At 41.9% G+C, this 20,747-nt stretch overlaps 2 protein-coding genes across 2 annotated transcripts; both read left to right on the forward strand.

Annotated features, from left to right (window-relative positions):
• Window positions 1–3,423: 3,423 nt before the first annotated feature.
• Window positions 3,424–4,709, forward strand: LOC130461605 (uncharacterized). The gene is made up of 3 exons (XM_056829759.1): window positions 3,424–3,537; window positions 3,592–4,592; window positions 4,637–4,709. The coding sequence occupies exons 1-3, from the start codon at window positions 3,424–3,426 to the stop codon at window positions 4,707–4,709; spliced, it is 1,188 nt and encodes a 395-aa protein (XP_056685737.1).
• A 25-nt stretch (window positions 4,710–4,734) lies between these two features.
• LOC130461606 (uncharacterized) lies at window positions 4,735–6,780 on the forward strand. The gene is made up of 3 exons (XM_056829760.1): window positions 4,735–6,015; window positions 6,196–6,634; window positions 6,716–6,780. Exons 1-3 carry the CDS (start codon window positions 4,735–4,737, stop codon window positions 6,778–6,780), a joined length of 1,785 nt encoding a protein of 594 aa, XP_056685738.1.
• Window positions 6,781–20,747: the final 13,967 nt, after the last annotated feature.

Raw genomic sequence — 20,747 nt, forward strand, 5'->3', positions numbered from 1 at the left:
TAGATTTTCTAGCCTAACAAAATCTTCATCCTTAAAAGCATACTGACAAGTTTGAAATTGTTGCCAACAATAGACAATCGCCATAAAAGCATATTGAAAGATTGACTAGATTTTGACGACTTTGAATTTATTGCCAAAATAGACAATTTCGAAACTACAGACCAATGCGCAAATCTACCTAGAATAAAAGTAATAATTCGTCCAACTTGTACTTAGAGTGTAACCAATGGATGACCCAAATTTGTTAATTGTTTGTTTCCCCTTCTTGTAGCATTGATTGTCCTTACCTCAAAATTAAGGTATATTGGTCTTAAATTCGAGTCATTTACTGGTACTTACGTTGTCACTAATTACTGTAGTACTCTACGAAGCTGAAAACTTCTTGTTCTCCCCTATTCTAGGTTGCAGTCATGTTCGTTTGTACACACTCTCTTCTTTTTGTTGTCGTTTTAATTAATTGTTTTTGTTCCTATTTACACTATATAATAAACCGGGTCCATGCTTGCTAAGGCTCCACTTATTTTTCATGAACTTATCTTATCTGAACTTATCTGAAGTTAACTGAACTTATCTTAACTTATCTGAACTTATTAGAACTTATCAAAACTTATTTTAGTTATAAATTGTACTTGGTCAACCCTTATTTTTCATGAACTTATCTAATCTAAAATTATCTGAACTTAACTGAAATTATCTGAACTTATCTGAACTTATTTTTCCCGAAATAAGTGGAAATAAGGTGAACAGAACATGGGCTAAGTTAGCATGGACCAGGGTATTATAGCCATTGCACGTTTGTCAATGGGGTTTAACTGCCACATGCGCTAAGATCCGTATTTAAGCTAATTTTTTTTTAACTTTTTGCGCGATTCATCTTCCTGCAATTCTCTCTCACTTTCTCTATCCTCTTTCAACTGCTCCCAATTTCACTCTTCGATTCAGTTTGTGTAAGAATTTCTCGTTTTCTCGTTGAAATCTATTGAAAAAGTTACTCAAAACTCAACAAAAAAGCACTGTGTTGCTTGAATTTCTACTAAAATGGTGAAGAAGGTGGTAACTAACAGTCCGGAAAATAATGTAGTTGTCGGTTCGTCGGAACAACCGCCGATTGAAGTTGTTCAAACTCGTTCACGGCGTAATCAAGCTACCTTGACAACTTCTGGGATGTTTTTGAAGTGATTCTATTGTTTATCTTTTTTAGTGATTTGACTTGCATGTTATTTTGTTGAAATTGGGATTAGTGTTTAATATAGTTAGTATATAAATGATATAGTTACCTTTATTTTATGTTTTGAAGTATTTTTTACAGTTACCTCAATGTTCGTTGTGGTTATGTTAGTAGTAGTTTTAGATTAATTATATTGTTATAAGTTTTAAATAGTAACTATGTGTTTAAAATAGTTACTATATTTTTATCATAGTAGATATGGCTTTTGTTTCATTTTCGATGGAGCCAATGATTCATTTGTTCTTTTGGCTGTGTGATGTAATGGACTAAATCAAAATAGCTCTTAAAACCTCTTCGCTTCCTTTCCATGAAGTAGAAGATGGGCGTCTCGTTGTCGTCCCGTTATCGCTTATGGGTGAAGTGGAAACAACCTCTCTGCAATTGCAGGGGTAAGGTTGCGTACTTCTGACCCCCCCTTACCCCACTTCTTGCGGGACCCTCTTTTAGGCAATGGGGAAATGATAATGATAATGAAATATATATGGTTTTTTATATTATCAACATTTTTAAAGTAACTATATGTTTTAAATAGTTACTATATTATTACATTATGTACTATGTTATTTAGAGTATGTTTTTGTCCGTTTCTTAGGTGTACGATAGTTACTATATGATTTAAATGGTTACTATATGTGCACAATAGTTACTATATGATTTTAAAGGTTACTATATGTGTACAATAGTTACTATATATTATTTTAGAAGTTACTATGTGTACAATAGTTACTATATGGTTTTAAAGGTTACTATATGTGTACAATAGTTACTATATGATTTAAATGGTTACTGATGTGGGCTTAATAGTTGCACCTTAAAGCCCAAAGGAAGTCAAGATAACTAGGCAAACGAATCCATGGTCCAAGCCCAAGAAGCAGGCCTGGACCTGGGTATTCAGGGAAACCCAAGGAACAACCTTTAGTCAAAAAGCCCACCAGCGCCGGCCCATTTTGCTAAAAGGCCTCTTTGAGAAAGGGACACTTGGCCCTCATCCAACGAAGCACGACCCCATAGATGGGGCAAGAGAACATGTCCCCAAAAAACCCTAGCACTATAAATAGGGCTCAGATCCCAAGGAAAGGGATCAATCACTTCTTTCCCACCAACTTAGCATTAACTTTGCTCTGCCCTCTCTCTACAAATTATTTCTCTATCTAGCATATACTTACTTAAGCATCGGAGGGAATATTCCTACGGGAATATTCTTGTTTTGCAGGTTGCCAGAAGTTCGTGCCAGGTCATACTTGATACCTCCGAGGAACGCGTGACACGTCATCACCGTAAAAGATCCCACAATATTTGGCGCCGTATGTGGGGAGGTACAGTGTCATGGCTGAACTTCAATCTGAGCGCGGAAAACCCCAGGACGAAATGGGACTCCCAGTCAGGGGAGGGGCGTCTAAAGATAAGTCCAACTATCATTGTGACGCGGCAGCTAGCCGGCCTGCTGCCGCGAGGTCTGTGCAGCATTTGTTGAATGGTCCCCATCAAGATATCGCAGATGAATGGCAAGAAGGGTTTTGACACGTTCTCCAAAAAGAAGTCACTAGGTCCCTCCACGAAGCCAACCCTGAGCATGATAATGGCAGGATGATGGAACCTTTATCAGAAGATCTCGACTCACCCGTGAAAGGACGCACCATGGAGAAGGAGAGTCGGCATGTAAAAGAGGAACGTCCAGGAAGACGGACGAGGCGAACTTCACAGAAGAATGATGAGGCTCAAGGTCATCACTCTCTCAAGACTCCTAGAAGATCGCATGAGAGCGCCACCTTGAGAAAGAATGGCCGCGACACTGAGGAGAAAAGAAGGCGAAGGAGGTCGTCATCTAGGGGCTCCTTTATGTTCAACACGGCTCTTGAAAACATCCTCCTGGTTGAGGGACCGAGTTTGGGAATAGAACCGTCCCCCCGAAGATTGACCACATCCAGCCAACAGGCCCCTTTCTCTGCTTTTCACAAAGATGAAGGACACGACACCCAAAACTGTCGGATGTTGAGGAAGATACTAAGTGATCATGCGGCTGAAGGATGCCTCCGCCAGTACATCCATTTAAAGGACGCAGACAAAGAAACAAGCCTCCCCTTCAAGAAGTATTCAGACGAAAGAGTTATGGTAATATATCAGGGGGAATAGCTGCAGGAGAACCATGTAAGGAAGGACGGCAAGTAGGTCCATCTTATCTTCGCCCCGCACAGATGAATCTACCCTCTGTAGAAATTTCCAAAGAAGATTACAGAAGGGCGGCAACACCATATGACGATGACCCTCTGGTTATAGAGATTAAGGTGGCTAATTTCAAAGTGAAGAGAGTACTGGTGGACACGGGGAGCTCGTCCGACATAATCAGTCTGCAATGTCTACAGAAATTAAAGCACGATCCTGAAGCCATAGAAAAGGTATTCGGGCCCTTGGTAGGATTCGGAGGGAGCATCGTTCGTCCAATTGGATCCATCTTACTCCCGGCCTCCATAGGGATTCCCCCAGTGACCAAAGAAGGTGTCATCCGGTTTATAATTGTAGCAAACCTCACCGCATTCAACATCATACTCGATCGTCCAACACTCAACGACCTAAGAGCTGTGATCGTTCCTCATTTACTACTGGTCAAATTTGTAGGAAGTAACGGACGCGTTGGGTCCCTCTATGGAAATCAACAGTTGGCCAGGGATTGTTACTTATCGACATTAGAGCCACCGGCCTGGGGAGCCTCTCCGAGGGAAAACGAGCAAGCTAAACCTCTGGCAAGCCGTCGTAAAACCCGAGAGGCACCAACGGAGCACAATGAAGAAAGACGACCTGAGCCAGTGGGAGCACACTATGCTATAATTCTGGACTTAGCAGACCCGTCTCGAACGGTCCCCATTGGGATTCCCCCTGGCGACCCCATGTCAACAGCATTAGTGCAACTTCTCCGAGAATACAAAGAAATATTTGCCTTCACGGTAGAGGAGATGCTAGGCATTGATCCGACGGTAGCCGTGCACAAGCTAAATGTGGATAGTGCTATAAAGCCAGTACGCCAGAAGAAAAGGAATTATGGAGAAGCAAGAAATTTGGCCGCCGCTGCTGAGGTTAAAAAGCTAATGGACGCAGGCTTCATACGTCCATGTCAGTATCCAGACTGGGTAGCTAATGTAGTACTGGTACCCAAGCCCAATGGGACATGGAGGATGTGTGTTGATTACACCGATCTCAACAGAGCCTGCCCCAAGGACAGTTTCCCACTACCGAAGATAGATCGACTCGTCGACTCAACGGTCGGACATGCCATGATGAGCTTCATGGACGCTTACTCCAGATTTCACCAGATCCCACTGTGGCCCGAAGATCAGGAGAAGACGTCATTTGTCACGGAACAAGGACTGTACTGCTACAAAGTAATGCTGTTCGGTTTAAAAAATGCCCCAGCCACCTTCCAACGGTTGGTGAACACGGTTTTCGCGAAGCAACTGGGAAGGAATATAGAAGCCTATATCGATGATATGATTGTAAAAAGAAAGCAAAAGATGGATCACCTCGACGACTTGCGAGAAACCTTTGAGACCCTCAGGACATCCCAAATGAGACTCAATCCAAAGAAGTGCATATTCGGGGTATCCTCTGGCAAGTTCCTTGGCTTCCTGATTGATGAAAGAGGGATTGAAGCAAATCCGGACAAGGTGCATGCCGTCATCAATATGACATCGCCAAGGACGGTCAAAGATGTGCAACGCCTAACTGGATGTCTTGCCGCCTTGGGACGATTTTTATCTAGAGCCGGAGATAAGTGTCATTACTTTTTCAGTACCATAAAAAAGGGCACCCAGTTTGAGTGGACGCCGCAGGCAGAGGCCGCCTTCTTTCGTTTAAAAGAACACTTGCACACTCTGCGGCGACTGGTCAGCCCTCTCTTAGGAGAAGTCCTGTATCTGTACCTTGCCATCTCAGAGTACGCACTAAGTGCCGTCTTGCTTACAGAAAAGGATGGGACGCAACTACCTGTCTACTTTGTCAGCCAGATGTTGCAGAATGCTGAACTCAAATATCCAACTGTTGAAAAATTCGGCTTCGCTCTGTTCTTGGCTAGTAAGAAGCTTCGTCCATATTGCCTGGCTCATCGGCTGATAGTATACACAGATCAACCGCTAAAGCGACCGTTTACCAATCTGGAAGCATCCGGAAGAATGCTCAACTGGGCAATTGAGCTTAATGCATTTGATATTTCGTATGCGCCGCGGAAGGCAATAAAGGGACAGGCATTTGCTGACTTCATTGCGGAACTGACCAAGCCACCATATTTGAAGAATGAGAAAACCCAGTGGATAGTTCATGTGGACGGCTCTGCCACCCAAAATGGGCCGGGAGCCGGCATTATCTGCGAATCACCAGAAGGGGATATCTATGAATATGCAATGCGTTTTAACTTTCAGGCGTCAAACAACGAAGCTAAATACGAAGCCCTGATATGTGAAATGCAGATGAGCAAAGCAGCGGGGGCGGAAGACGTCTTTGTTTTATCTGACTCACAGTTAATCGTCATTCAAGTAAAAGGAGAATATGAGGCCAAGGATGACGCCATGATAAAATATCTGGAAAAGGTCCGTCAGGAAGTTCAGCAGCTGTCTAACTTTGAAATACAACATATACCCCGGTCTGAAAACAACAAAGCCGATGCTCTGTCCAAACTAGCAAGTTCAGCATCTTGTGATACGCCACGCCATGTGTTTTGGGAAGTAAAACAGCTCAAAAGCATTGACGCCTCGAGGACAGATATCCTAGACCGAACAGCCACCTGGATGGATGATATTGTTAATTTCAAAATGAATGGAGTACTTCCTGATGATCCCAAGCAGGCAGAAAGATTACAAAGAAAAAGTACCTGGTTCGAGATATGGAATGGGACTCTATACAAAAAAGCTTTCTCACGACCTCTTCTTCGCTGCGTAACCCCCGAGAAGGGGCATGAAGTACTGGAAGATCTTCATCAGGGATTATGCAGCTCTCACATAGGAGGGAGGGACCTGGCAGAAAAAGCCCTAAGAATCGGGTACTATTGGCCCACTCTCAAAGAAGACGCTCTTAACTTGGTTAAGCGGTGTGATAAATGTCAACGATTTGCTCATCTAATTCGACGGCCAGCACAGAGACTGACACCAATCACCAGCCCTATACCATTTGCCAAATGGGGGATGGACTTGTTAGGTCCTTATATGACGGCACCAGGTGGATTACGTTACATAATAGTTGCCGTCGACTATTTCACCAAATGGGTAGAAGCTGAAGCTTTGAAAAACACTAAGGCTCAAGATGTGAGAGCATTCATCTGGAAAAACATCATCACAAGATTTTGCGTGCCTCAGTCTATTGTCTTTGACAAGGAGCCACAATTCAAGACGCCCAAATTAGAAGATTGGTTGGCCGACCATTGTATCACAGCATGTTTTGCATCAGTAGGACGCCCCCAAGCTAACGGACAAGTAGAAGCGTTCAACAAAATCATTTCCGAAGGGATGAAAAAGAAGCTTGATGAGGCGAAGGGCTTATGGGCCGACGAGTTACCCAATGTTTTATAGTCTATACGGACCACGGAAAAAAACTCCACAGGAGAAACACCATTCTTGTTAGCTTATGGAGCTGAAGCCGTCCTACCCATTGAAATGTGTGAGCCAACTCTGCGCGTCATGTTATTTAATGAAGACGCCAATTGGGAAATGATGAAGGCGGCCTTGGATTTCTTACCAGAAACAAGAGGAAACGCGGCTCTACGACAGCAGCTATATAAACTTCGAATGACGAGGGAGTACAACAAAAGGGTTTCTAGAAGAATATTAAAAGTAGGAGATTTTGTGCTTAGAAAGATGGAAGCCGTCGGACGCGCCAATGAACAAGGGAAACTCACTCCTACTTGGGAAGGTCCATATGAGATTTACGAGGAGGTTCGAGACGGAACATACCGGATCCAAGACATACAGGGGCGTCCGATTTTGCGTACATGGAATGCGGATAACCTCAAAAAGTACTTTTTCTAGATTAACACTTATGTTATCTTGATTATATGTTTTGTAAAGACGTCCAAAAATTAGACGCACCATGTAGCATGCTTTAAACATTAAATGAAAAATTCCCTGCAAGCCGGCCTTGCTGGAAAAACTTTATGACAAATATGTTACCAAATCTCTTGGAGAAATGCAAACTAACGTTCTCTCAAGAAATAAAGACTAGTCATCTAAAGGCCTAAGAAGTGGCCCAGATTAGCACCCTCACTAGGCTGATCACCTAGAACACAAGGGTCACACATTTCTAAAAAAGCTATATAAAGTAGCTAAAGACCTCGGCAAAAAGACCAAGGCAAGCATTTGACGTCTCAACTTAGGGGCGTCAGCTATAATCATAGAATCAATCACAAATAAACAAGATGACAAAAGCTAAATAGCAATAAAAACGTTCAAAAGACGCCTAGTCATTCCAAAAAATTAGTCATAATTACAAAATTATGCACATGGTGCCACTAAGCAAGGCGTCACTAAAACAAGCCCAAAATAAATATAAGGCGCCTAGAAGCCCTCATTCATCGTCATCGCAGGGAACAAACTCAGGGGGAGTGCGTCCTTCCTTCTGAGCCTTCTCCACCTCAATCTGATAGGTGAGGAACTTCTCGAACCAGCTGAAGGGACGTTCACTGGAAAATTCGGCATTCCATGCAAGCTCCATGCCCCTTCGAGTTGATTTCTCACCTAGCATGGCCGACTGGTCGAGAACACTCTTTGATGAGGCAACCTCCTTGCGAGCCGCCTCCAGCTGGGCCTCCAACTCCTTAAAATGAGTCTCAAGACGAGAAAGCTCAGCTTCCTTCTCCTTAATCTTCTCAGAAAGGTTCTCCATTTGAGAAAAGTTCTGATCAATTTGTAGAAGACGGCCCGCGTTCTCAGCACGTTGGGAGGTCAGGGAATTGGTCACAGCATCAATCTCCTTCCGCCTGTCAAAACGAAGTTTCTCCAGCTCAGCAAAATGCTGATCGCCGCACTGACTGGCCAGAAGACGGTGTCGAGCCTCTTCATGCACCAAAGTAGTGCGCCACTTCTTCAGTGAGTCCAGCAGAATAAACATCTGCACAAAACAGCAAGAGTAAAAAACAAGAGAAACGAGAATATGTAATAATGAAGGCATAATGAAACTCACATCCAGTGCCGAGGACTGCATGGCGGCAAGCTGATTCTCGGCCGCCTCAGGAAGGGTATCAGCATACTTGGGAGGAATGGCATTGCGCATGAAAGTCATTATCCTCCTTCGGTCATGAGAGTTGAACCCGCCTGAAGAAGGGATCTGATCCAATTCAGCATCAATGTCTTTCTGAGGGTCGGGTATTTCTATGGGAAAAACAACGGCCTTAGAATCCCTGGGAGAGACTATAGAGCTGCTAGACGAGGAACGGCAGGTGGTTACGATGTTGGAGTAAAACTTACCCCCAGAATTTCTAGCTCTTTCCGCCGCCTTCAGAGGAATATTTCGGCGAACGGCTTCAACAATTCCCGCAAGAGGATCAACCGTCGCTCCAGCTTTCCGAGAGCTAGGAGAAGCAGATGCAGACTTAGGGACAACAAACACCTTAGGTGCCTTCGAAGCCGTTGACTTGAAGACGGGTTTCCCTGTGCCACCAGCCCTGCGCTTCGAAGAAGGTGCCGCGTCCGTGACCGCCTTCCTCGAACTCTGAAGAAACAGAAACATATAAGTTGCAAACATCAATGGAAATTACATAGGAGGACTTGAACAATACCTTCTCCTCAGCAGCAGGAGGGGGAACCATCGGCTCAAGGACGGCTCGCTCGGCCGCCTTCTGACGCTGCCAAGCCTCAAAGGTGCTGGCGTCAAGTACCTTTGCCAGCCAGGACGGCATATCCACTCGGCCTTTGGTGGCATCATCCAGCTTATCCATGGCCTCGTCTGAAAATCAAATAAAGACATTAGTAGAGTAAAGTTTTGATAAAACAGTGGAAGATTTGAAGTATAGATACATTACCTCTCGGCATATACGGACACAAGCCCACAGCCGAGAGGAAAACGGGATCGGCCAGTTGATCCAAATGAGGAAACCACCCCTCGGGTATGTAGGCCGTCTTGTCCTTAACTATGAGCGGGTTGGCCTTGAACAAAGACGAGACCCGTTTCCAGAGAGCGGCGGAGACCGGAGGGAAAGAGCCGCCCTTTCCAACAAAGTTGGGCTTAAGAGTCCAACATCTCATCCGCTCGCACATCTCCAAATTGGTGGTTTTGATAACCACCCACTTCTTTCTCCAGTGATGCCACTTGGACGCCTTGCCCATCACCGTCCGATAAGCTCCCTTGTACGTCAGAATCAGCCAACCCGCGGCAGCTTTGGAAACTTGGGACATGGAGGCGATCCTCAAGAACGCTGGGAAGGAGGGGGTAATACCTTCGACCTCACAACGGGCGATATAACCGAACACACCAGCCCAGGAATTGGGAGACATTTGGTTCAGACCAACGTTGAAGCCGTCCAGCAATTCCACCACAAAGGGGTGAGGAGGGAATCTCATGCCGAGCTTCAGGAAGAAGTTGTACACGGCGAATTCCCCTTCCATTGGTCCAAAGCTGGTGCAGTCCATACCAGCCGACATGCGAAACTTATACTCAGGACCTAGATTCAGAGATTTCCCATAATCCCTACCCTGGATGGTGAGGAAAGTCAGCCACGGCTGAAGTGGGAAGATCTCGCTGGGGTGAAGGTGACCTTCCTCTCCACCTGACGTGCCCGCCGACGCGACATCGGCGCACTCGTTTGTGGGGACGTCCTCCTCCATGGGAGAAGAAGATTCCCCTTCGAATTTCGGATCATCTTCTATTCGCGCCATGATACCCTGCACAGGCTGAAGACTTGGCTCAAGACGAGGGGCATTACTTGAAAAGAGAAGACGTCAAAAGGGCAGGTTGACGCCCTAAGTTTGACGAAGCCCTCGCATCATTAAGAAAAGAGAATTGGGAAGGATCAAAATCAACAAACACATTTTTCCAAAGAAATCATTACCTGATAGATCGAAGAGAATTTTTGAAGAAACTTGATGAAGAACTGCAAGAACAGGGCTTTGAAGATTGTGGCGGCGCTAAAGTGGATTTCGGTGGATGTTAGACGCCGGAAATCGCCTTCTCCTATGGCTCTCAAATGATAACTAGAAATGAGGGGGAAAACACTCAAAATGGCAACTTATTTATAGAGGGGTAAGAAATGATTACCCCTGCCACGCGTCGTCACCTCATTGAACAATCCAAGAGCAGTGAAAACTAACGTCCGTTTTCACTCCTCTTGAGGGGCAACTGATTTGGGCTTAATAGTTGCACCTTAAAGCCCAAAGGAAGTCAAGATAACTAGGCAAACGAATCCATGGTCCAAGCCCAAGAAGCAGGCCTGAACTTGGGTATTCAGGGAAACCCAAGGAACATCCTTTAGTTAAAAAGCCCACCAGCGCCGGCCCATTTTGCTAAAAGGCTTCTTTGAGAAAGGGACACTTGGCCCTCATCCAACGAAGCACGCCCCCCCATAGATGGGGCAAGGGAACATCTACCCAAAAAACCCTAGCACTATAAATAGGGCTCAGATCCCGAGGAAAGGGATCAATCACTTCATTCCCACCAACTTAGCATTAACTTTGCTTTGCCCTCTCTCTACAAATTATTTCTCTCTCTAACATATACTTACTTAAGCATCGGAGGAAATATTCCTACGAGAATATTCTTGTTTTGCAGGTTGCCAGAAGTTCGTGCCAGGTTCATACTTGATACCTCCGAGGAACGCGTGACACGTCATCATCGTAAAAGATCCCACAACAGTTACTATATGTGTACAATAGTTACTATATGATTTTAAAGGTTACTCTATGTGTACAATAGTTACTATATTATTTTAGAAGTTACTATGTGTACAATAGTTAATTACTATATGATATTAAAGGTTACTATTTGTGTACAATAGTTACTATATGATTCTAATGGTTACTATATGTCTACAATGGTTACTATATGATTTTAATGGTTACTATATGTCTATAATAGTTACTATATGATATTAATTTTAACTATATTATTATTACTTTGTCTTATATTTTATTTTCTTTTCAGTTGCCAAAGAATATGTTACTATTAAGAAGAAGAGAAGGGCGGACTCTCCTAAACCAAAAGATATTGAAGTAGAACCAGAAGCAGAAGCAGAACCTAATCAACAAATAATTTTAAAAGATTCTACTTTGATTGACGTTCCAGTGCCTGATGTTCATCAACTCCAGGCTCAAGCTATGAAAGAAGTAGGCGCTGATGGTCTGCCGATGGTGTAAGTATTTATTTTTCTAGGTAGTTACTATATGTTTGAAATAGTTACTATATCTTTGTAATAGGTACTACATTTATATTATTATGTTCTTCCTAACTATATATTTTAATTTTAATAGATATTATATTATTATTAAAAGTAATTATATGTTTTATATAGTTAATATATATTTTACATAGTAACTATACATGTTTATATTATTATGTTCTGTTAACTATATGTTTTAAATAGTTACTATAGATAGTAACTCTATTTACATTATTATGTTTTGTTAACTATATGTTTTAAATATTAAGAGATACTATATCATAAATAATAGTAACTATGTATTTTAAATAGTTACTATATGTGTACAATAGTTATTATATCATTATACTATGTTATTGTAACTATATGCTTGGTAATAGTAACTATATATTTTATAGTTACTATGTTATTGTTTCATATCTATATATTAAATACCTGACTTAGGTTATATAATATTGATTTTTTTCAGGTTTAGTTTTGATACACAATGTTCAGGAGGAACATTGTGAAAATTAATGAAAGACTTCACACCCCAGCAAAAGGAAGATGTGGAAGAGATAGGCTTTGGGGGATTGTTACACCTACAACTACACCGAAAAAATACGCAAATGGTGTATTGGTGCATCAAGTGTTTTGATGGAGTGAGTTCTTTGTTCACAATCAGTGATTCCTAGAAGTTTGAAATCACTGATTATGATGTGTATGCTATGTTTATGCTCCCCCATTCTAAGCTGGAGGTTGAAGGGGTTAAACGTGGGTGGAATTCTTCTAATCTTGACTTGGAGTTGAAGGTCAAGTGGCGAAGGGAGTTTGATTTTGAAGGAATAAATGCTCAATTTCCTGTGAGGCTGTTTGAGGAAAAAATCAAGCTGTTGACATAGGGTGGTGATATGTTCAAACAATTGTTTGTTTTTGTTGCTTTTTCTACATTTCTGACTCCTACACCAAATAGGAGTATTTATTTACGATTGTCCAAAGCTTTGGAATTTCCTGAAATGATTCCCAAATATAATTGGTGTAAATACGTTCTTGACATATTGTGTGAGGAAGCTGTGAAATTTAAGAATACTTTAATAAAAGGGAAAGATCATAAGAGTTTTGGAGGTTGTGTTGTTTTTTTGCAACTTGTTTATTTTCAACGGATGAAGTTTAGGAACTTAAGTAGTATTCCTGATCAATTACCTATGATTCAACATTGGACGTCGAAGATGATAACTGATCAGGTTCATGCTGAAAATGCAAATATGAGTGCATTATATGATTCAGGAATTTTGGAGAAGGAGAAGTATCCAATTTCCAAAAAGTTTGTTTTTGTTGATGGTAAAATGGAATCGATTATAAAAAAATAAAAACTCGTTTTCTCTCTCTAGGTTTCTCTCTCGGGGCGCGTTCTTTTCACGTGACACCGTACCCATAGCAGGAGACTCATGGGGAAGAAGAAGGGCGGAGGTAAGGGTAGTGGGAGCAAGACGAAGGGGCCGACATCTTCATCAGCGGCCGTGAAACATAAATTTATGACGGAACTTATTAGTATTTCAGCATTGGAGGTGGCGTTTGAGGAGGAAATTTTCTCACTAGTTTCGGGACTAGCGGAGCTGCGTCGTCAATCAGAAGTTTGGAGACAGTGTTCAGAATGGTTGGGGGTTGTGAAGAACACTATGACACACACTGCGATGGATTATGCCATTGCGGCTGAGGTATGCTCTGTTTCTTCGCCTATCTCTACTAGTTTGGATTATGCTCCTCTCAATTTCGCATCTCCGAATCATGTTAGTCCAAAATCTGCAATGCGACCTGAATTTCAAAAGCCTCGAGTCAAAATCACTTATGATGGTATACAGGATGAAATTCAATTTTGGGATTCGTTGGTGGTTTGTTTTGGTTTGGGGGCAAATCCAACTTCTCATGTGATTGAGGGTTTAGTTAGGAGAATTTGGGGGAAGTTTGGGGTTGATAAGGTGGCATCACTTGGAAATGTAGTGCACATTGTGCGTTTCACTACCACTGAAAACAGGGACAAGGTGCTTGGTTTGGGGTACCAATTTTTTGCTAAGAAACCTTTTGTGGTGAAACCATGGGAGCAAACCATGAGTGTAAGTAAGGATGATATCAAGTCGATTCCCATATGGATTCAGTTGCCTCATTTGAATCTCATGTATTGGGGGGGAGAAAAGTTTGTATAAGATTGTGGGTATGGTGGGTAAACCTGTGAGGATATTTGGATCTGGCTACTAAGAAAAGAGAGAAGTTACAATTTTCCAGGGTATTGGTGGAGGTTTGTTTATCTTGGGAGTTCCCAGATGCAGTTGAATATGAGGATGCAGAGGGACTGATTGTAAACCAGTCAATTGTGTATAAATGGAAACTAGTAGTGTGTGATGTTTGTAAGGTTATAGGGCATTTTGCAGGCCAATGTACCAAGAAAACCAAGGTTGTCTGGAAGCCAAAAGTTGTTCAACAACAACCTACTAGACAGGTAGAAGAGGGGGGAGGTTTTCAGGTGGTGACAAGGAGTCTTAGGCCAATTCGTACTAGTGTGGTGGGAGCTACTCCCACTAGTAACTATTTTGTTGCTTTGATCCATGGTGATACACCTCACACACAAGTGGAACCCTCTGTTGCCTCAACTGATGAAAAAGGTGATGTTCTGAACCAAGTACATGTTGATGAGGGGGTGATTTCACCAAACCAACATGGATAGCATATTATGTTGGAATGTAAGAATCTTGAACAAGAGGAAAAAACAAAATGAAGTCAAGAATTTCATCCTGAACAATAAAGTCCAATTGTTCAGTCTCTTAGAAACAGGAGTCAAGGCCTCAAACCTTCGCTCTTTGTATCTGAATGTGTTTCCTGGTTTGGTTTCTCTTCATACATCTCTATGCATACAGGGGGGAGAATTGAAATGAGGTGGAATCCCGCTTTACTACTAATATTGTGTCTATGACTAGCCAGTTTGTGCATTGTCATATCATGACTGGTAGTGAAAAATCCATGTTTGATTGTCCTTTTGTATATGCCATGAATGATGCCAGAGATAGAATTTCCTTGGGGGAAGTTTTGGAGCATATTGCTAGGAGGGTTGTGGGTGCCTGGGTGTATATTGGTGATTTCAATTGTCTCCTCAATTTGAATGAGAGAGTTGGAAGCCCTGTGAGGATTAGTGAGGTTCAACCTATGAGAAACTTGTTTTTCTGTCTGTAATTTAGAAGATATCAAAAATGCTAGTTGTTTCTTCACTTGGACAAACAAGCAGGAGGGTGAGCATAGGGTTATATCCATGATAGATAGGGTGGTAGCTAATCAAGCTTGGGTGGACATGTTTGAGAAAGTAGTGGCCAACTTCCTCCCTGAGGGGACCTATGACCATTGCCTTACCATTATTAGAACTTATATTGATGTGGATACTCACAAACCTTTCAGATTTTATAACATGTGGTGTAATTCTCCTCAGCTTAATAACATTGTTCAGCAGGCTTGGAGGATTCATATTGTAGGGTGTGCCATGTTTAGGGTCTGCCAGAGGCTGAAGAGTTTGAAAAAAGATTTTAGAGTATTGAATAGAAAGGGGTATAGTGATATACATGCTAGGGACACTGCTGCACTTGCTCATCTGGTTGACACTCAGAAAACAAATGCACCTTTCCCCTACGAATACTGACCTTAGAGCAAGAGAAAGAGAGGCAAGCCTTGCCTATACTGAAGTCCATAAGAATTATGTGGAGTTTCTTTAGCAAAAAGCCAAGATTGATTGGCTGACAACAAGTGATGACAATACCAAAATGTTTCATCAAAGTTGGAAAAGGAGAAGACAGAAGAATCCAATTTACTCAATTATTGATTCCAATGGTGTGTGGAAAGATGATCCCTCTTGCAGTGAAGAATGCTTTCTTGGATTTCTATACTCAAATTCTAGGGTCCACTTCTGGTTCTAGGAAGACTGTCAACATGAATATCATTGGAAAGGGTCCTATTCTAAATGCAGATCACCATCTCCTTTTGAATAGACCTGTCACTGCTGATGAGGTAAAAACTGCTATGTTCTCTATAGGAAGTGACAAGTCCCCAGGCATGGATGGTTATGGGAGTAAATTCTATAAGAGTGTTTGGGATATTGTTTGTCATGAGGTAGTCGAGGCCATCCAAGCTTTCTTTATGAATGGCAAGTTACTGGAGAACCTGAATGCCACATCAATTACCCAGATTCCCAAAAAATGTTGCCCTACCACAATGATGGGTTTTAGACCCATCTCATGTTGTCATGTGTTGTATAAGTGTATTACTAAACTGCTATGTTCTAGATTACAGATGGTACTCCCTGACATCATCTCAAAGAATCAGGGTGCTTTTATCTCAGGGAGAAGTATTCTGCATAATGTTCTTATCTGCCAAGATTTGGTCAAACATTACTCAAGGAAAACAGGTCAGAAAAGCTGCATGATTAAGATAGATATCAAAAAGGCCTATGATACACTGGATTGGGGTTTTGTGGAAGAATGATGAAAGCCCTCCATTTCCTAGATCATTTCAGTAAAGTTGTTTTAGTTTGCTTGACTTCTACTAAGTACTCTCTGTTGCGATTAAAGCGAAAATTAGAACAAACTTATCTGATTCGATGAACTGAACGAAGAACAATTGTTGCGTCGTGGACACCCACTGTCCTAAAAGACGATTCCGCGCTACCTCCCGGTGCAGTAGAACAGAATGCGGTCGCCCTCCAGGATTAGCGCAACTCCGACGTTGTGTGCACTCACAAAGCCGGATGGAGTCAGAACGTATGCCCAAAACCGAGAGCAATTTTGTGTGAGAGTAAGAATGTGTTTTCGTATTTTGTGTGTATGATTTTTTGTGAGAAGGGAACTGAAACTCTGATTTAAATAATTAGAAGGAAAGCATTGCAACAGACAAAAACGGCTGAGGGAATGAATGTTGCAACAGCCAGAAAACGGTCAAAAACATTGATCATAGTAACGGACGTAATTAATGGCATTTAATCCAACAGTTACGTAATCAATACAGATTCCCGTAACAGTGACTTGCGCAAACCGGTCCAGTTACCAAAAAGAACAGGGTTGACCCACAAAACCCACCCCACGCCCGCGAACCGCATTCCCAAGAGCCCAAGAGCCCAAGAGCCCAAGAGCCCAAGAGCCCAAGTACCAAGTACCAAGTACCAAGTACCAAGTACCAAGTACCAAGTACCAAGTACCAAGGCCCAAGGCCCAAAGCCCAAGGCCCAAGGCCCACGGCCCACGGCCCACGGCCCGCGGCCCGCGGCCCGCGCGTGTGTGTGATGTGTCCACCCATACCATTCTCACACTTTCTTAAACAAGAGTTACACTCATTCCCCAATTAATAAACAAGAGGAATATGAAGAGTTTTTCCAATGTGGGACTCTTGAATTTTCACTCACCCTTTTTTCCTTTGTGTTTCCCAATGAGAATTTCCAACAATCCCCCACAGGTTCGAATATGCGGAAAAGAAAGAAAAGAAAGGAGAAGGATATTGGTTTTGGGCAAACAAAACAATTGAATAGGTGTCAATGTCTTTCGACTTGAATTAACACTTAGTGACATTTAAGCTATGATCTCTTTCCTACCAAGTGACTTTCGTATTGAACTTGATAGGGAGATAGAAACCCGTCACTTAAAGCACGCAACTGAATATGTATGACATTCTGACTCCGCGAATAAAGTGACGCCTTATACTGGCCATACGTCCGACCTGGATATGCTCATAGGTGCTCTAGAGAATAGCCCACATCGCAATTCTCATAGGAAGCGGCCACACTTCCACACCTACGTAGGTGAATCCCATCAAGTGTGAGCTACATTCACACCACCAAACATATGGTATGGGTTCATTAAGAGCCGTATGCTCAACCTCTTTCCTATTGTAGCAAGCACATTATAACATCTAGGGGATGGACAAAAAATAAAATTTTGTGCTTCCGAATTATAACAATAATGTCGTCCTTTGAACTCTGTGAGTAGGAGTTCATTATTTTACAATTCATTCAACGGGCTTCAGGCCCATCCCTTCCGATGTTTCCAAAACTAGTTTTCTACATAGGCCTTTCGTTAACGGATCCGCAATGTTCATTTCAGACTTTACATAGTCTAGTGATATCACCCCACTTGACAACAATTCTTTGATGGCCTTGTGCCTCAAACGAATGTGCCTTTTCTTCCCATTGTAGGCATGGTTGTTTGCCACAGCAATAGCCGCTTGCGAATCACAATGAAGTGCAACTGAAGGAGCTGGATTCCCCCACAGCGGAATATCTGCAAGCACATTTCTCAACCATTCTGCCTCATGACCTGCCAATTCAAGAGCAATAAACTCAGATTCCATAGTAGACATAGCAGTACAAGATTGTTTACAAGATTTCCAAGACACAGCTCCACCCCCTAGGGTGAAAACATAACCACTGGTAGAGTTAATTTCATCATTGCCAGAAACCCAGTTAGCATCACAATAGCCTTCCAAAACTCCTGGAAACTTGGAGTAGTGCAAACTCCAATCCATGGTACCCTTAAGGTACCTGAGCAATCTCTTCAAAGCATCCCAATGTTCATGACTTGGGTTATGAGTATACCTGCTTAATCTACTCACAGAATAAGCAATGTCAGGTCTAGTGTAGTTCATCAGAAACATAACACTACCAATAATCTTAGCATATTCAGATTGGCTAACAGGATCACCATTATTTTTCCTTAAGTGGATGCTTGGATCATAGGGAGTCCTAACTGGATCGACGTCAAAAGAGTTAAATTTTTTAAGTAACTTTTCAACATAGTGAGCTTGGCTAAGACAAATGCCATTTGGAGTTCTCTTGATTTTCACTCCTAAAATCACATCTGCCTCACCCATATCTTTCATTTCAAACTTAGAACTTAGAAAACTTTTTGTCTCATTTACTCGATCCAAATTAGTCCCAAAAATTAACATATCATCCACATAAAGACAAATAATCACACAACCATCAGAATCATGCTTAGAGTAAACACGAGAATCACCTTCATTTACATGGAACCCATTACCTGTCATAGTCTTGTCAAATTTGTCATGCCATTGCTTTGGAGCTTGCTTAAGCCCATACAAGGACTTGACTAATTTACAAACCTTATTCTCTTGACCAGGAACAACAAACCCTTCCGGTTGAACCATGTAAATTTCCTCATCCAAATCACCATTTAAAAATGCAGTTTTAACATCCATTTGATGCACAACAAGATCATGAATGCAAGCAAGAGCAATCAAAGTTCTAATAGTAGCAATTTTAGTGACAGGAGAATAAGTATCAAAATAATCAATACCATGCCTTTGGGTGAATCCCCTTACCACAATTCTAGCCTTATACTTGTCAATGGATCCAGTGGATTTCAATTTTTTCCTAAAGATCCATTTACAAGTAATGGGCTTGCAACCCCTAGGCAGATCAACCAACTCCCAAGTATTGTTACTTAGGATTGACTGAAGTTCACTATCTATTGCCTCTTTCCAAAACACTGCATCAACAGATTTCATAGCCTCTTCATAGGTCCTAGGATCATCTTCCAAAATAAAGACATAAACAAAGTCATCATCAATCAAGTAAGGTTCAGTTAAGAAAGCAGTAATAAAATCATCACCATAACTGGTTTCCTTTCTTGCCCTCTTGCTCCTCCTTGGCTCCAATTCAGAATTCACATCAGAGGTGGGAGGAGCAACAACATGCATACTAGAAGAAGTGCTAGAAGAAGGCACATCATTGATACAAGATATTTTCAAAGGAAATACTGTTTCAAAAAACTCGGCATCTCTTGCCTCAATGATGTTACCACCTGCATAAGAATTGTTAGCACCTTTAATAAGAAAACGATATGCAGCACTTTGGTAAGCATAACCAATAAAAATACAATCAACCGTTTTAGGACCAATCTTGTCCCTTTTGAAGCTGGGTATAGCCACCTTTGCTAGACACCCCCACACTTTCAAATAACTTAGGTTAGGTGCACGACCCTTCCATATTTCGTATGGAGTCTTGTCTAGCTTCTTGTGAGGTACCCTGTTTAAAACATGACAAGCAGATAATATAGCTTCCCCCCACATGTTATCAGAAAACCCAGAACTAATAAGCATAGAATTCATCATGTTCTTCAATGTTCTGTTCTTCCTTTCAGCAATCCCGTTCTGCTCGGGTGTGTAGGGAGCCGTTGTCTCATGAATGATCCCATTCTGCTCACAAAATGCCTTAAGAGTGTTAGGGTCATATTCACCACCCCTATCACTCCTAAGTCTCTTGATCTTCCTATCAAGTTGGTTCTCCACTTCGGCCTTGTATTTGAGGAACATTTCCTCAGCCTCTTCTTTTGACCTGAGAAGATAAACCATGGTGAATCTTGAGCAGTCATCAACAAAAGTAATATAATACCTTTTACCACCCCTGCTCTCATAATTTTTAAAATCCCCCAAGTCACTATGAACAAGCTCTAGTACTTTAGTTTGTCTATCTATTGATTTAAATGGCTTCTTTGCAAACTTGGCCTCAACACATACTTCACATTTTGCAAAATCAGTTTTAGAAAAACTGGGAATCAAGTTAAGTTGTTTAAGCCTTTTAATTGAAGCAATGTTAAGATGACCCAACCTTGCATGCCATAAATCAATAGACTCAGCAATATAAACAGAAGAAGTACTAGCATTCTTATTCATAATTTCAAGTTTGACATCAAGAGTAAATAAACCCCCATTACAGAAACCCTTTCCCACAAACTCCCCATTATGAGTAATAACAAGCCTATCAGAATCAAATGAAAGCTTCAATCCAGCCTTAATTAGCAAGCTACCAGAAATCAGGTTCCTACGCATTTCTGGAACATGCAACACATTGGTAAGAGTAATAAGTTTTCCAGAGGTAAGAGTGAGAACGATCTTCCCTTTGCCTTGAACAGTTGCAGAAGCTGAATTACCCATGAAGACATTTTCACCATCAGTTTTTTCGTAGGTAGTGAACATGTCTTTGTTGGTGCAGATATGTCTCGTTGCTCCAGTATCAACGATCCATTCAACAACATTACCTGTCAAGTTAGCTTCTGAAACAACAGCAACAAAATGGTTAGGATTAGAAACTTCATTAGCTTCAGCAAGGCTGGCTTGGTTCTGATCCGACTTCTTCTTGGATCTGCAATC

This window comes from Spinacia oleracea, chromosome 5 (genome assembly GCF_020520425.1).
Source record: "Spinacia oleracea cultivar Varoflay chromosome 5, BTI_SOV_V1, whole genome shotgun sequence".
NCBI classification, from domain to species: Eukaryota; Viridiplantae; Streptophyta; class Magnoliopsida; order Caryophyllales; family Amaranthaceae; genus Spinacia; species Spinacia oleracea.